This window comes from Triticum aestivum, chromosome 6B, assembly GCF_018294505.1.
Source record: "Triticum aestivum cultivar Chinese Spring chromosome 6B, IWGSC CS RefSeq v2.1, whole genome shotgun sequence".
NCBI lineage: Eukaryota > Viridiplantae > Streptophyta > Magnoliopsida > Poales > Poaceae > Triticum > Triticum aestivum.
Window position 1 is genome coordinate 422,018,641 of NC_057810.1, and position 17,314 is coordinate 422,035,954.

The window sequence follows — 17,314 nt, forward strand, 5'->3', positions numbered from 1 at the left end:
CTATATATTCACACGGGCAAAAATTTGGAAAACTTTCTCCAAACCTCTTCGCCCGCGCATAGCTCGCTCTGCCTTCTAGGTCTCCGGATCGTCGACTTCGTCGCCAGCCGCCTCCTGTCGCTGGTCTCCGCCGCCGTCAACGGATTTCATCTCCGCCGTTGCCGCCGTAGCGAGTTCATCGCCGAACTAGGGTATGAACTCGATCACAGTGCTATCCTCGTCTGATTCTCAGCACATTGTGTTCATTATGATTCTTGCCACGATTGAAACACCTCTATCCAGTCAAAACAATCCTTAGAATAGATGCGATTTGAAAATTTAGGGTTAGGTTTCCACCGAAACCATCTCGGACCCACCGAGTTGAAAAACTCGGTCCCACCGATTCGGCTAACGCCATTGCACTAGTAACTCTCGGTCTGACCGAGAATTGCTAATCAGTGTGACCGATTTTAGAACTTTGTGAAACCCTAGCAGTCTCGGTGCCACCGAACTGTGACTCGGTCTGACCAAGTACACTAGTTTAGGTTCCAAAACTGCTTTGGTATCACCGAGTTTGAAAATCGGTTGATCCGAAATGCTTTCTATGGAAAACTAAAACTAAGTTTTTGAATCATTCTTTTGCAAAAATCTCTGCATTTTGTGATGCTCATCCACTCTATCTCATCTATAACTATTCACAGGGTCAGCAGTCAGTGTTTGCAGCATGTCAGACCAAAGTGACAGCCAGAACAGGGAAGAAGAGCAGATTCACATGAGTGAGGGCACTAGTCCCTCTAGCACTTCAGATGATGGCAGCAGAAGCACTCCCAGCAATTTGCCCAAAGCTGCCACCAGGACAAGGAAGAAAAGAACCTCAGAACTCTGAGGATGAGGATTATGTGGCAGTAGAGGATGAGGCCACTTCCAAGAAGAAGGTGGTCAAGAAAGAATATGGTCAGCTGCAGCCACTAAGCCAGTAGTGCAGAAGAAGGCACCTGCAAGAAGGATTCCCACTTCCAAACCCAGGAAGGTTGCCACTGGAGAAACCATGAAGTTTACTATTGAGTCAGAAGATGAGGCTACTGGTCAAGACAAGAAGAAGAAGAGAGTCAGAACCACTACTGCCAAAGTTCTTGGCAATCCCTCCATGAGGAGAGACTCTGAAGAAGAGGAAGAAGAGGTTGCTGCACCAGCACCCAAGGCACAAAAGCTTATGGGTGATGCTATAAAGTCAGGGCCTGCATCATCAAAGGCCAAAGAAGCACCCAAAGTTGCCTCCAAGCCCAAGAATGCACCAAAGAGGAATACCAGGAGTATACCAGCTGCTGAGAAGAACAAGGCCCCAGTGCCTGAAGTTGCTGCTGAGGAAGATGATGAAGGAAAAGTCCTGAGGAAGCTCAAACCAAAGATTCTAGACCACAGTGATGCTCATCCTGTGGCTGAGAACATGAAGCTGAGAAAAGATGCAGGACTCAGACAGTGGAGGTTGTCTGATCCATATGCCACCAGGAGAAGGACTGCTGTTGATTACAGGTTCCACACTAAGGAACATCAGGATTTCTATGAGACAGTGTTGTTGGAAAAGAAGCCTATAGTTTGTGACATGAGGTGGGTCGACTGGACCTACATGAAGGAGAATGAGGAACACTATCCTGGAGTGCAAGATAGTTTCATTGCTTGTGGAGTTGCAGACTTTGTTGGACAGAAGCTCACAAAGTGGAATGATGAGCTCATTATGCAATTCTACTCCACAGCAAACTTCTACCCAGATGGTGGGATAGTTTGGATGTCTGAAGGTACGAGATACCAATCAACTATTGAGGAATGGGCCAATCTGATCAATGCCCCAAGGAGAGTGAAGATGACTTGGACGTTTATGCCAAGAAAAAGATGGATCACAATTCTATGTCACATATGTACAAGGAGATCCCAGACAAAGCTCTTGAGACTTTCAAGTTTGGGTCAGTCCATTTTCTTCTGTCAGGGCTGTCAACGATCAACTGGATCCTAAGGCACACTCTTTTGCCCAAGTCAGGTGACCACAACATGATCAGAGGGCATGCAATTAATTTGCTACACATATTTGATGTGCCACAGAAATTCAAGGTCATGAGCCTCATGGTTGAGACTATCAAGAGGACAGCAGCAGACCAAAAGAGAAGTTGTGGATATGCCCCACAAATTCAGGAGTTGATTAACTCAAAGATGGGCACAGGAACATACTTGTTGGATAAGGAACACTTTTGCTATCTATCCAGAATTTGAGGACAATCAAGTTGTGATGAATGAGAATGAACCATCATTAGTACAAGCTCAAGAGAAGAAGGAGAAAGCAAAGAAAGAGAAGGCTGCCAAGATGCCAACTCAAGAGGAGGCATCTGAGTACTTTTTGAAGAACAAGCAGGAGCAGCTTGGTTACTTGATAGCATCAACTCTGAGGATTGAGAAGGGGTTGGCCACCCTAACTCAAAACCAGGAGAGCCTGGAAAGAATCATGGAACAAAAATTCTATGATTTAGATGTCAAAGTAACTGAGATTCAGTCAGTTGTGGAGCAGCTACAGGATGACATGCAGGAGAGGAAGGGCAGACAACTACAGATGCATTTGCCAGAGTGCCTAGAGCTCAGAGATCAACTGCAGTAGCCAGTGACAGACACCAGAGCCACTTCATCTGCACCAGCTACAGCTCCAGTGCAACCAGCTCCAGCACCAACACCTCCAGCTCCATCCACATCAACTGAAGCCTTCGTCCAAGGAGCCATCTCTACACCACCACCTGAAGACCAAGCCTGAGAGACGATATAGTACTATGCATTTTCTAGGAACTTTTTGGTAACTTGTTGCCAAAGGGGGAGAAAAATGTATAGATCATAGGCTTCGAGAGAGAGAGTTTGCTTTTTGTTCTCTCTTGCTTTGGTGGTTGAACTTTGTTTGCTTTTGATTGCTTGAGATACTATGCTATTATCTGTGAGACATTGATGATCATGTGTTTGATCATAAGCTACACTTATGCTTGTTAGATGATATTATCTTACTTATCCTTATATGATCATTCACTTTGCTTGGTGATGAGTGCATGTATTCAATCTTTATTATTTTGAGCGCTCCACCAAGATGTATGTGACATGGAAGAGTAACCCATGAGCCTAATTCCTTGTGCATTTGCAGTCCAAAGCAAATCTTAAACTATGCACAAATTTAGGGGGAGCTCTTGCTTATCACATACTTCTCAAAGCGACGATGTTTTTCAATCTTATTATCATTTGTCGAAGCTTTGATCTATATGTTGTCATCAATTACCAAAAAGGGGGAGATTGAAAGTGCAACTATCCCTAGGTGGTTTTGGTAATTCATAACAACATATAGCTCATTGAGCTAATGCTATTCCAAGACAAATATTTCAGGAAAGCTCAATGAATGGCATGGCATGGATGATGAAAGTGGATCCCTCAAAATATTAAGGACAAAGGATTGGCTCAAGCTCAAAAGCTCAAGACTCTACATTTTACATTTTAGTGATCCAAGATCACATTGAGTCTATAGGAAAAGCCAATACTATCAAGGAGGGATGAGGTGTTGCTTAATGAGCCTCTTGCTTCAAGTGCTTAGTGATATGCTCCAAAAACCCTCAACTACTTTCTCACATCCACATATGACCTAAACCCAAAGTCAAAATCGGTCCTACCGATTCTTTCTATCCGGCGCCACCGAGTTCAAATGTCATAGCCACTGCCACAAACCCTAGGCAAATCGGTCTCACCGATAGGGATCTCGGTCTCACCGAGATGGGATTGTAATCTCTCTGTTTCCCTTCGTAACGTTTCGGTCTAACCGAAGTGAGCGATCGGTCCCACCGAGATTGCAATGTAAACTCTCTGTTTCCCTTTCGTAACATTTCGGTCTCACCGAAAAGAGCGAATCGGTCCCACCGAGTTTACCTGACCAACTCTCTGGTTAGCTAATTACCAAAATCGGTCTCACCGAGTTTGTGTAATCGGTCTCACCGAGATTACGTTATGCCCTAACCCTAACCATATCGGTCCTACCGAGTTGCATGTCGGTCCCACCGAAAATCCTAACGGTCACTAGATTTACTAAATCGGTCCGACCGAGTTTGTTGATTCGGTCCCACCGAGTTTGGTAAATTGTGTGTAACGGTTAGATTTTGTGTGGAGGCTATATATACCCCTCCACCTCCTCTTCATTCGTGGAGAGAGCCATCAGAACAAACCTACACTTCCAACTTACCAGTTCTGAGAGAGAACCACCTACTCATGTGTTGAGGCCAAGATATTCCATTCCTACCATATGAATCTTGATCTCTAGCCTTCCCCAAGTTGCTTTCCACTCAAATCTTCTTTCCACCAGATCCAAATCCTATGAGAGAGAGTTGAGTGTTGGGGAGACTATCATTTGAAGCACAAGAGCAAGGAGTTCATCATCAACGCACCATTTGTTACTTCTTGGAGAGTGGTGTCTCCTAGATTGGCTAGGTGTCACTTGGGAGCCTCCGACAAGATTGTGGAGTTGAACCAAGGAGTTTGTAAGGGCAAGGAGATCGCCTACTTCGTGAAGATCTACCGCTAGTGAGGCAAGTCCTTCGTGGGCGACGGCCATGGTGGGATAGACAAGGTTGCTTCTTCGTGGACCCTTCGTGGGTGGAGCCCTCCGTGGACTCGCGCAACCGTTACCCTTCGTGGGTTGAAGTCTCCATCAACGTGGATGTACGATAGCACCACCTATCGGAACCACGACAAAAACATCCGTGTCTCCAATTGCGTTTGAATCCTCCAAACCCTTCCCTTTACATTCTTGCAAGTTGCATGCTTTAATTTCCGCTGCTCATATACTCTTTGCATGCTTGCTTGAATTGTGTGAAGATTGCTTGACTTGTGCAAAGATAGCTAAAATCTGCCAAAGTCTAAAATTGGGAAAAGGTTAAGTTTTTAATTGGTCAAGTAGTCTAATCACCCCCCCCCTCTAGACATACTTCAAGGTCTTACAGCAACCCTCCCGGATACTCAATTGAGCAAAATCTTCTTCCTCTCCTTTGAAGAGGTCGGCTAATATTTTGGCTATAGCCGCTTGATTGTTCGGCCCTTGTCGCTTGTAGTGAGTTGCGTCGCTAGTCCCGTTGTAACAGTACAGAGGATGTCCCCTCTGTTGAAGGGGTTGTACACACCAGGCTATGGCGATGGTCATCACTTCGATCATGGTTAGTTTGTTATGGGCCAGCAGCTGAATTTTGGTGGCCAAAAGGTGCACCTCTGTGCTATCTAGTTGGGAAGGACTCTTGGGTCGCCAGTTGAACCACTTCTTTAGCGGGGTACTGTATTCGGGCAGCCCCCACTGGACTGGGTCGGAGAGGGGAACAACTTTGATATAGAACCACTCTGAGGTCCATTCCTTGAAATCTTTCCGTGGGGTCCCAATGGGATACCCTGTCTCGGCTATGCGTCGTACCTCTGCTCCACCTACTTCAAACATTGACCCTTCACGGGTATGGGGGATGAGGCAGAAGCATTTTCTCCACAAATCAAGGTGGGATTCGCAGCTCAGGAATATCTCACAGAGGGCCACGAAACTAGAAATATGCAGTATGGACCTCGGGGTGAGGTGGTGAAGCTGGATCCCATAGAATTCTAATAGACCCCGCAAGAAGGGGTGAATGGGAAAGCCTAGGCCCCGTAGAAGAAGGGGCACGAAACATACCCTCTCTTCCTTGCTTAGCAGGGAAGTCTTCGATGAACACTTGGCCATCCACGGAGATCAATCCAGCGCGGGAAACAAGATCCGCTGCCGGAAGATATCCTTCCGTCTGTAGATTACTCAGTGGAAGGCGTGATATAGAGCAGCTTGCCTAGTCACCTGGAAGAGGACTGTGAGGTCGTGAAGAAGAGCCTGGGGCGTCGGCCATGGCATCTAAAATTTCTTAGGCATTGGCTTCTGGGGGAGGAACGAGTCAGTTGCCCCCCGCACTTTTGGATCTATAAATAGGCGTTTCGTCCTAAAGTTGAAAGGACAGGTCTGCAAAAAAGGGGACATTGGGTCGTTTGCCTTCTAAAAGGGCACACGACAGTCAAAGTTTGCCCTTGCCCCGAGGAAAGCATTAACTCCGATGGCCCCACCATGTGTTAATGAGGTACTCGAATTCCGATGAAGTATTGATCCGGATCATGTTGGGTGACGAACCTCCAACATTAATCCGGATTCCAGATAGTATTTGGCGATGGAACTCTGCTCCGGATGATACAAGTAAAGGTGAAGAACTCACCTTGCAAGCCGGAGATTTGAAGCAAGCAAGAAGGAAATCCTCGACGTTGGAGGCTAGTTCGGGGGATACTGAGGGAGTCCTGGATTAAGGGGTCCTCGGGCCGCCGGCCCATTGATTATGGGCTGGACTGATGGGCTACTATGGAGCCGAACTAGGGCATGGACATGTGACCGGACAGGAGATCTTTGGAGTCGTGGTGTGCCCTCCAAGTCAGGATTTAGCGTGATAATTACTATGTTGTAACCGATCGCATGTAACTCTAACCCTATCGGTGTCTATATAAATCAAAGGGTTTTAGTCTTTAGGGCTAGAGCAACATCCTACACCCCATCAACCTAGGGTTTAGCTCGCCCGATCTCAAGGTAGATCGAATCTGTAATCATACCATACACATCAAATACAATCAAGCAGGACGTAGGGTTTTACCTCTTAGAGAGGGCCCGAACCTGGGTAAACATCGTGTTCATCGCCCCTTGTTCCCCATTGATCCTAGATCCACAGCTTAGGCCCCTACCGAAGATCCGCCAGTTTTGACATCGACAATATGCCCAAAGTGCATGTGCCAATATTAGTTTTACTGGATTTATCAGAAGCAATAGCAGCAACAACAGTACCAGTAATTGTGCTTCCTCTAAGAACATATAACTTGGGCAGAATTCATGTTACCTATCATATGAATGTGGGAACCTTTTGTTACCTTCAGAACTCCACTTGAACCAGAGTGCTTGTACCCTTTGACATCGAGAGTACTCGGTGAGATGAGGTTTCTGGCCATGCCTGGTATGTGTCTCACATCTGTCAACGTGCGCATCATGCCCTTCATGTGTTCTGATCTGAACAGAACCAATGCCCACAATCTCACGTGGGTTGTCATCTCCCATATGCACAACACCTCCACTCTACACAAACTAATAAGTACTGAACCAATCTCTGTTACAACATATATGGAACAAATAGGCAGATCAAGTATCCATTCATCATGACATGAAACACATCCAACAAAAACAACTAGAGCATCATCTGAATGAGACTTATTACCGGATGTAACATTAACCTTACCATCATCATCGGACTTGTATTTAGGTTTCCACATACAATTTCTCTTCTCCTTATTTTCCAACTTCCAACAGTCATCAATGAGGTGACCTTCTTTCTTACAATACCTGCAGATATTTTCCTTCCCAGATCATCTGGACTTCGAACAACCTCTACCATTCTTGCTACTTGTTGTTGTTGTAGTATTCTTTTTTCGCTCAGGCCTGCCTCGTACCTACAAAGCTTCTCCTTTGGAGGACGATTCCTTAGATTGCAACATATCTTTTCATCTTTTCCTTCTGTTGAAGGGCCTCATATACTTCAGCAACAGTTAGTTCATCACGACAATATAATATGGTATCTCGAAAATTTAAAAACGAACTAGGCAGAGAGAATAAAAGCGGAAGACCTAAATCTCCATCATCATACTTTACGTTCATAGACCGTAAGCCAGAAACGATCTCCTTGAATATTGATAAGTGGTTTAGCACTGAACCACCTTCTTGCAACTTGTGTGTGAACAACTTCATCTTCATGTGCATCTTACTGGTTAGATCCTCAGACATGCAGATCAACTCCAGTTTCAGCCAGAGAGGTGTTGCGGATTTCTCCTCCAACACTTCTTGCAAAATATTGTTAGATAGATGAAGATGAATCAAAGACAAAGCCTTATGATCACTACGCTTCTCATCCTCGGTCCACGGCTTCAGTTATTTTCCACCGAAGCCATCTAGCGCCTCGTCGAGATCGGGATGCGCCAGCACAGCCGCATCTTTACTTGCCACAAGGAAAACCTCGTGTCGCAGTCCAGCAGCGAATATCGAACTTCATTGATGCCATGTCGTCGAAACCCTAGACAGAAACAAGGTTCTGATTCCACTTTTTAGAGATACGAGAGGCAAATCAACTCGACGAAAAACGAAAACAAGCAGGAGACACGGGATTTTAACATAGAAAATCCCTGCAACAGCCAGCCAATCTTCACTATATCAGGGGATGTTACACACGCTGGGGTTTACAACTGATCAACGTATCCCGTGCGACGGCTTACAAGAGGTATATATAACACATGTGATCTAGGCCAATACTGATTCGGCGACGGGCCTTGCTCCGCTTGCTCGTTCAAAAGTTAGTCTTTCTCTTTATAATTGAATTTGAAGCATAACATAACAATTTGAAGATGAAAAGCCCTCATCTCCCCAAGTGCTGCCCTCAGGAGGACTATAAGCCTAACTTATGTACTATCCGGAACCGAGGTAGCAGGAACCTGAGCAGAAATTCCTGTGACTCAACAGCAGACCTATATTCTTTTTCCTGATCCATTGTAATGTTCACCTAGCATATATAGAATTTTGTGGTTGAACCTTTTGTATGTAGCAGTAGTAGAGTATTGAGAATCGCATTTGGACATTTGGACCCCGACCCCCGCGTCGCCTAGGAGGCGACTCGGGGGAACCCTAGCCCGCCGCGCCGCCACCCCCTCTCCCCGGCTCCCCCTGCCGCGCCGCCGCCGGAGGAAACTGCCGGGCGAAGCCCGCGCGGCGGACGGCGGCGGCAGGGCTTCCCGCTCGCGCGCGCGGCGTCGTTCCCGACGGCGAGGGCTCTAGGTGGGGGAGGCTCGGCCTCCAGCGCTGCGGCCGTCGCGGCGCTCCCCGGCGGCCCTCTGCTCCGTCTCGCGCTCCTCCTCCGTCAGCCCTTGCAACGCCTCCTTGGCTGGCGGTTTTTTCGGCCGTCCGGCCGGTGCGGCGGCGCCGGCGAGTCTCTGTACTCTCGGCGCGTCGGGGTGGGGTGGCAGCCCCCCTCCTGCTTCTGGTGGTGGGTGGAGTGGCGTGGCCTGGAGCTTGGCCGACCGTGGCTGCGGCGTAGGCGTGCGGGTGCTTAGGCGCCAGATTTGGTCCACGCCCGATCTGGCCCGCCGGCTTCTATTGGCGGCGAGGAAGGTGGATCTGGCATGGTGGTGACGCCCCCTAGCGCCGCCGCCGCGCCTCCCCCTCGCCTCCCCTCCCTCTGCCGCCGCCTGAGGGCCTCCCAATGATGGTGGCGGCGGGATGGCCGCGGTGCAGCCGGCGGGCTGTGTCGGCGGGCTCTGGGCCGCGCGGGCGGCGTGGGGGCTGCGGACGCTGGCGCAGTGGCGGTTCCTCGCAATCCGTCATGGCTCCATGTAGAAGATCCGCCTCTGCTTCGATTTGTCCCGATCCGTGCTGGCGCCGGTCCTTGGCGGCGGCTTCAGCGTCCCCTATGGCCGGCCTGGTGGATCTGGCGTGCGGGTGAGGTTCCAGGGGAAACCCCTGGCTGGTGCGGCAGCCTCCCCAAAGTCGACGCCTTTGGCGCCGATCCCCTTCCTGAAGGCTTTGGGGTGGATCCTCTCCCTTCCGCCTCCTCCTCGAGCTATGGCGAAAGCTTTTGTTCCCCTGGTCTGGGCGTCGACGGCACCCTGGTGTCGTGCTCCTTCTTGAAGGCGGCGGCTGGGAACAACTCTTGGTGGCGGGGCTGCTGGTGGCGTGGTGGCGGTGCGCTTCGGCCTTCTACTTGGTGCCGAGCCTTGCTTCGCGGGACCAGCGGACGGTTTCTTTGGTGGATCGGTGTTTCATCCATACATTGATGGCGACGGATCTTGACGGCATGGCGCAGTGCAGATTCGGAGTTCGATGTGGGAGGATGGACTCGCGCAGGAGGATGACGCTGTCTGGCGTCGTGGTGACGTCGATGGCAGAGAGATCTGGCATGGTAGATGCAACAGTACAGCTCTAAAGATGGACTCGTGGCAGGTGGCTGCGGGGGCCTCATACCCGGCAGGCGTCCTGGTTGAGAAGTGCGCCGGACTGGTAGGTGCCCCATACCAGGCAGGCGTCCTGGTTGGAACCTCAGGTCTTAGATGTTTAGGTTTGGCTGCGATGTCTGTTTGGTATTAGGCCCAGACTATCAGCGCCCCTTCATCATTTGGATAGCCGTAACGACAGTTGTTGCTTAGACGGTGACTTTAGTCTTGCTGTTGTATTTCTTTGTAAGGTCTTGTGAGAATAATTAATAAAGTGGCTGTATGCATCGCTCAGATGCAGAGGCCAGGGGTCATCCTCCTTTTCTAAAAAAAAAGTAGTAGAGTATTGATTTTGAGCCGGAATTATCAGCTGTTTTATGACAAGAAGGCGCATCAAGTAGGTGGCCAACCCAGCCCCTGCAGCTAGGAGGAGCCCATCCTGCCCGTGATCCCCAGCCGAAACCTGCAAGATCCTGCCCATTTCTCTTGACTTGTGCATGGCCCTCTCCCCTCTGGTCCCAGTTTTCACATGTCCACCTCCAGTCCGATCCTCATCTCGATTTGAAGAGCGTCGCAAGCAGCACTGAAAGTTCACCAAAATGGACTGGCATAGCAAACAGTATATGTGCGCATAGTTGGACTGCATATTCTTGTTCCCCTTCCCTTTGATAAAATCAAATCAAATCTGACGACACCTCGAATTAGGAGGATGGATGCTGAATCTGGGGAAGGTTTCTCTCTCCTCCCTCCAACCACTTGCTTGTGCATGCATGATATATAAGTAGAAGTAGAGAGCCTCCCACGGCTCACACAAAGTTAGCACTCACCCTCACTCGCCTGCTGGTGGTTATAACCAACCAACCAACCTCCTCCTCCCACTCAAAACCTCCTTCCTCTGTTTAGTTACTACTCGGCCACCATGAAGTTTATGAAACTTGGCACCAGGCCCGACACCTTCTACTCCTCCGACTCCCAGAGGTACGTGCTGATCCTCATTCCGCGCCATCTCTCTCAGATAGTTTCTTGTGCCTGATTCCGCGCTACCTTCTGCTCCAGGTCCGTGTACACGGAGGTGGCCACTGACCTGCAGATCCTGGTCGGCAAATGCCTCTACCATCTCCACAAGGTAATGGACGAACCAATCCAAGAACCAGATTCATTCATGTCTCTCTCTATGTGATTCCACAACCCTGCCGATTTGTTTTCGCACATGTTACGATCGCAACCTCTCATTGTTTCTCTAATCTTAGCTTGCATAGCCATGCAAGGATTGATTTCCTGGTTTGTGTTGGCCGTTGGAATGAATCTCTTATCGATCGGATCCTATTCCTCACAAGATTGTTTGTTTCCTGATGACAGTTTCCTCTGCTCTCCAAATGCCTGCTTCTGCAAGCGCTCTGTGCCGAGTCCGGCTGCGGCGGCGACGGCGACGTCATCGAGCTCGCCGGCTTCCCGGGCGGCGCCGAGGCGTTCGAGGTCTGCGCCAAGTTCTGCTACGGCATCACAATCACCGTCAGCGCACGCAACCTCGTCCCGCTCCGCTGCGCGGCCGCTCACCTCGGCATGTCCGAGGCCGCCGATCGCGGCAACCTCGTGGCCAAGCTCGACTCCTTCCTCGCCTCTTGCCTCCTCCGCCGCTGGAAGGATGCACTCGCCGTGCTCCACTCCACGCGCCACAACGTGCCGCTATGCGAGGAGCTCGGCCTCACCTCCCGCTGCGTGGACGCCGTCGCCGACCTCATCGCCAACCCTGCCGTCGCCCTTGTCCCCGCCAAATCCACGTCCGCGTCCCCCTGGTGGGCGCACGACGTCGCGGAGCTCGGCGTTGATATGTTCTGGCGTATCATGGTGGCCGTAAAATCGACCGGCGCCGTCAATGAGAAGACCATCGGCGACGCGCTCAAGACGTACGCGCGCCGGTGGCTGCCCAACGTTGCCAAGGACGGGCTCGCCGCGGAGCAACCGTTCGACGACGCCGTCGGCGCCAGCGTGAAGCAGATCACCACGAGGCACCGCCTCCTCCTGGAGAAGATCGTGAGCCTTCTCCCGGTGGACAAGGACGCCGTCTCCTGCGCCTTCCTCCTCAAGCTCCTCAAGGCGGCCAACATCCTGAGCGCGTCCCCCGCGTCCAAGGCAGAGCTGGTGAGGAGGGTGGCATGGCAGCTCGAGGAGGCCAGCGTTAGCGACCTGCTCATCCCGTCAGTGTCCTGCATGAGTGACATGCTGTACGACGTGGACGCCGTGGCGGCCATTCTCCACGAGTTCGCGCTGCGGCACGCGGCGGCCACCGCGCCGGCGAGGAGCCCCGACGACAACAGCCCGGCACGGTCGGACGGGCACCGGCGGTCGAGGTCCGACGAGAGCGTGGGGTTCGACGGCGCGCGGCGGTCGTCGTCGGCCGCGCCGGTGTCGCAGTACGCGTTGGCGAGGGTGGGCAGGCTAGTGGACGCGTTCCTGATGGAGGTGGCCAAGGATCCCCACCTGCCCGTGGAGAAGCTGCTCGCGATTGCCGAGGCCGTGCCTGACAGCGCTCGCCCGGAGCACGATGGGCTCTACAAAGTCGTCGACTCGTACCTCAAGGTGATTTCTTTTTTCAATCCTCAAATTCGTTGTGTCGCGTCGCAGCGCAGACCCCTACTTGGAAGTTGGATAGTTTTTCAACTTGTTTGCATAAACAATGGAGAGTTCTAATCTGCCAAAAAAAAAAAAACTGTACATTGCAGGCGCATCCGGAGATGAGCAAGAGCGCAAGAAAGCGGCTGTGCCGGGTGATCAACTGCCGGAGGCTGTCGGAGAAGGCGTGCTCGCACGCGGCGCAGAACGAGCTCCTCCCGCTCCGCGTCGTGGTGCAGGTGCTCTTCTTCGAGCACGCTCGGGCGGCGGCGCTGTCGGGCGCGCCCGTCGCCGGCGAGCTGCCGAGCAACATCAAGGCGCTGCTGTCCAAGTCCGGGTCGGAGGAGGACGACGCCGACCGGGTGGACGAGCAGCGGCTCCGCGCCCTGGCGTCGGGCGCATCCCCGGGAGACGACTGGAGCGTGGAGGGGCTCCGGCGCGCGGCGTCCAAGATCGCCACGCTGCGCATGAAGATGGAGGAGGACGATGAGGACGACGAGGAGTTCGTGCGCAAGGCCGGGCTGTCGCGCAGCGCGTCGCTGCGGTTCAGGGCCTTCTGTGCTATGCCGGCGGGGAACCCGAAGCGGATGCTCAGCAAGCTCTGGCCGCTGGGAAGAAGCGTCTCCGCCGACCGGCATTAGCAGCCCAGCACCACTAGCAGCCAGCCATTAGGTTTTTGTAATTTGCTTCTTCCGTCGCATATTTTTGTTGGGTTGCCTACCTTGCCCAAGGCCCAAGGTTGTTTTGTTTCTCTCTTCGTGTAGCTGCGAGTGATCATGCATAATTGTCAAAATAAATCAAATAGGAACTGCACAGGTTACTTCTACATACTGTATACTATTATACGAATCCATATCAACTGTCGCTGCTTTAGCAGAGTATGCTTTTTTGAAGAATTATCAACCCGATCGAGTGGCAGCGCTTGACAAAACATGGTCATGATGATAGCAGTTTCGAATCATGTTTGATAGTACTACGTATAAGAAAGAGGCCATCCATCACCAAGCACTATCTTCCTTTCCGTATCCTATGATTGCCATCCACTTGGCAAAGAATTGCATCTAGAAGAGTTAAAGAAAGCAAGGACAGAGAGAGGGAGAGAGAGAAATGAGCATGGTGAGAAATTCCACGGGAGAATCAAATGCACCGAAGATAACAATAATTTTCTTGCCTTTCAACCTGAAAGATCCTCTTTGTTAGGTCTGGCGCGTGTGGAGGGTCCGAATATGTTATGTGCGCGCGGCTTGATGATGATGGGATGATGAGACCTCACCTCAGCTCCAAATGTTGGGTCAGCAACCACCGAGCCAGCAACAACAGCTCAGCATGGCCTGCCCTAATTTTCTAGGCGCATATGATGGTCGATCTTCAGCTTCTTGCTCATCAGTAGCATGGGGGCAGCCTCATCCACCTCAGGCCCCAGTGCCGCTTCACAATTCAGAGAGGCTATGTCGTGTCCTGGAGAAATTTCTTCGCTAGGGTACATCCGGCGCAACATCTACCGATTTGCTATTATTCATCTTTTGCGACGTGTCTCAGATTGTCTAGAGGTTCATCATTGCTTTTCTTTCCCTGCCAATGTCCCATCTTAATTGTTCTCAATTCTGATTACTTAGTGGAGAAAAGTGTGTCACGCTCCATTTTTGAATGCCTATCGCTTCTCGTCACTTTAATCTGTTTATTATGTCTTGATAAATAATAGTATTTGAGGATGGGGCGTCGACCCGTTGGCTGGGCAGCTGAGGTTGCTGCCAGCCCACCCGAGTTCAAGTCCCGGCTTGAACGCGTGGTGCTCGCGGAGTTTCTCTTATAAATAAATGCCAACGAGGGTTAGCCCTTGGGTTGGTCTCATTTTTTGATAAATAATACTCCCTCCGTCCGAAAATACTTGTCATCAAAATGGACAAAAAGGGATGTATCTATAACTAAAATACATCTAGATACATCCCTTTTTATTCAAATTGATGACAAGTATTTTCGGACGGAGGGAGTAGTATTTAGAGAGTTGTTATAGATCACTTGATTCTTTTTATAAAGGTCATTTTTATTACTCCCTCCATTTTTGTATACAAAATCACTATGAAAAATATATAGTTTGCAGCTATGCAAGACCATTAACAATAATCGAGGCAAAAAATGATGACGTTGCCTCGTACAAGCAACTCATGGTTTAACTACTCGCATGCATGCACTTGATGATAATGACACTCTCAATTACGTACTTCCTCCCTTATGTTCAAATTTGCATGCACATTATTAATTAACCCGGTAAACAGGAAGGCAAGTTGGCTTGCAAAGCATGCATTAAATTTTACCTTGATACCTGTAATTTAAGTTTGTGGCATTGTATTAGGAAATGAAGGGAGTAACTGACAAGAGCTTTGCTACACCTATGTAAATTTTTCTAGGTAGCTTACCAACGAGCTGAGGTGACCAGATTTGGTTGGGAGGAAAAAAAAAGGCCCATGCCCACCCCATGAAATTGGGGGTGTGGGGGGGGGGGGGGAGGTATTTAGTTGTGGATAGGAAAGAACGTAACTTTTCGTAATAGATTACGTGGTGTAGTATTTTTGAACTAAAAATGTAGCATCAAGGATACATATATTATAATGAGTATACACCGAGTTCTTCATAATTAGGATGCACATAGCCAACACAAACTTACACACACTAAAAAAGAGAAAAGAAAAACGTCGCCAACAATAATGCCATAGAAGAATGAAACTGTTACTACGAAGCGGAGGGTGGAGAGCCTATTTGTAGACTACGTTGCTATCCATGTGGGATAAAAATCATCCTTGGCCACCTACTTCAAACACATCCACACCGTTGTAAAGAACGGTTGGTACTCTACTCGATGTAGAGTAGATACAAGTTGGATGCTATTTTAATGACAGACCACGTAGAGCAGACAAAAGATGGATTGAGGATGGCATGTTTAATTGTTTCGTCGTGAGGACAAAAACACCACATTTTTTACTTCCTTATCAACTACGGCGAGCATGGTTGTCCTTAGTTAGGATGGCACCTCGAGGAAGGTACCACATGATTTAGTTTACTTTAGTTGTATCTTCCACTTCTAGATATTTTTGTTATTATCCACTAGAATTTCTGAGTGCGAACGTGCCCGATACATTGAGTCTACCCTAAACTCGTTTAGCACAAGATCCCAGTAAAACACATCCCGGTCCTAGGTTAGTTTGGTAGAATCCAAGCAGGCTAGATATAGTGCCATACTGCCATGGCACGAGACGGGGAAAGACTAAATCCCATGCGAAGATATATACGGTGGTGATGTGGTCAAAATTTGTGCAGGCGTATCATTTTTAGAGAGAGCAATGCATTATAAGCCTAGATATTATTTTCAGAGAGTAGCGTTTTCTAGCACCCTATCCCCCCGAAAGAGAATCTCATACCCATTCCTAATTGTCAAGGATTCTAAGCGCAAAAGATGTTTCTTTGCCGCCATCGAACGTGCCCCAAAATATAAATCTCCATGTGTTTCCTACATGTCAGAGACACAATTGTCGGGCTCAAATACTTTTTGCACGAGAGAGTTTGCCACTCCTTCCCAATAAGAAGCTTATACAAGTATTTGTTAAGGCATTCTTTATGATTTGGTTTCTATGTATAGCAAGTCATCCATGATCCTTCTGTGAGAAAATCACATCCCATTTGGCTTGCCTATTGATAACCCACAAGTATATGGGATCACGACAATTTTCGAGGATAGAGTATTCAACCCAAACTTATAGATTCGACATAAGGGGAGCCAAAGAATATTTGCAAGTATTGGCAGCTGAGTTGTCAATTCAACCACACCTGGAGATTAGTTATCTGCAGCAAAGTGAACAGTAGCAAAGTAGTATGATAGTTTTGATAATAGTAGCAACAACAATAGTAACGGTAACAATGATAGCAGTGATTTGGTAGCAATAACGATTGCAGTAGCAGCAGTAGTAACTTAGCAAGAACAATGTAAGGTAAATTCGTAGGCATTGGATCGGTGATTTGTTAGATGATATTCATCACGAGACAGTCATAACCTAGGGCGATACGACACTAGCTCAAGTTCATAAATATAATGTAGGCATGTATTCCGTAGATAGTCATACGTGCTTATAGAAAGAACTTGCATGACATCTTTTGCCCTACCCTCCCGTGGCAGCGGGGTCCTATTAGAAACTAAGGGATATTAAGGCATCCTTTTAATAGAGAAGTGGAACAAAGCATTAGCACATGGTGAATACTTGAACTCCTCAAACTACGGTCATCACCGTGAGTGGTCCCAACTATTGTCACTCCAGGGTTGCCGGATCATAACACGTAGTAGGTGACTATAACTTGCAAGATCGGATCTAGAACATGGATATAATGATGATAAAATAAACGGTTCAGATCTGAAATCATGGCACCCGGGCCCAAAGTGACAAGCATTAAGCATGGCAAAGCCCTAGCAACATCAATCTCAGAACATAATGGATACTAGGGACCAGGCCCTAACATAATAACTCGATTACATGATGAATCTCATCCAACTCCTCACCGACCAGCGAGCCTACAGAGGAATTACTCACTCCCGGTGGGGAGCATCATAGAATTGGCAATGGAGAAGGGTTGGTGATTACGAAGATCGAAGATCCCCCTCTCCGGA

General features: G+C 49.1%; 1 protein-coding gene across 1 annotated transcript; it reads left to right on the forward strand.

Annotated features, from left to right (window-relative positions):
• Nucleotides 1-10,711: 10,711 nt before the first annotated feature.
• Nucleotides 10,712-13,486, forward strand: LOC123137321 (BTB/POZ domain-containing protein At1g67900). The gene is made up of 4 exons (XM_044557031.1): nucleotides 10,712-11,025; nucleotides 11,104-11,173; nucleotides 11,407-12,627; nucleotides 12,771-13,486. Exons 1-4 carry the CDS (start codon nucleotides 10,967-10,969, stop codon nucleotides 13,299-13,301), a joined length of 1,881 nt encoding a protein of 626 aa, XP_044412966.1. The 5' UTR covers nucleotides 10,712-10,966; the 3' UTR covers nucleotides 13,302-13,486.
• The last annotated feature ends 3,828 nt before the right edge of the window (nucleotides 13,487-17,314 follow it).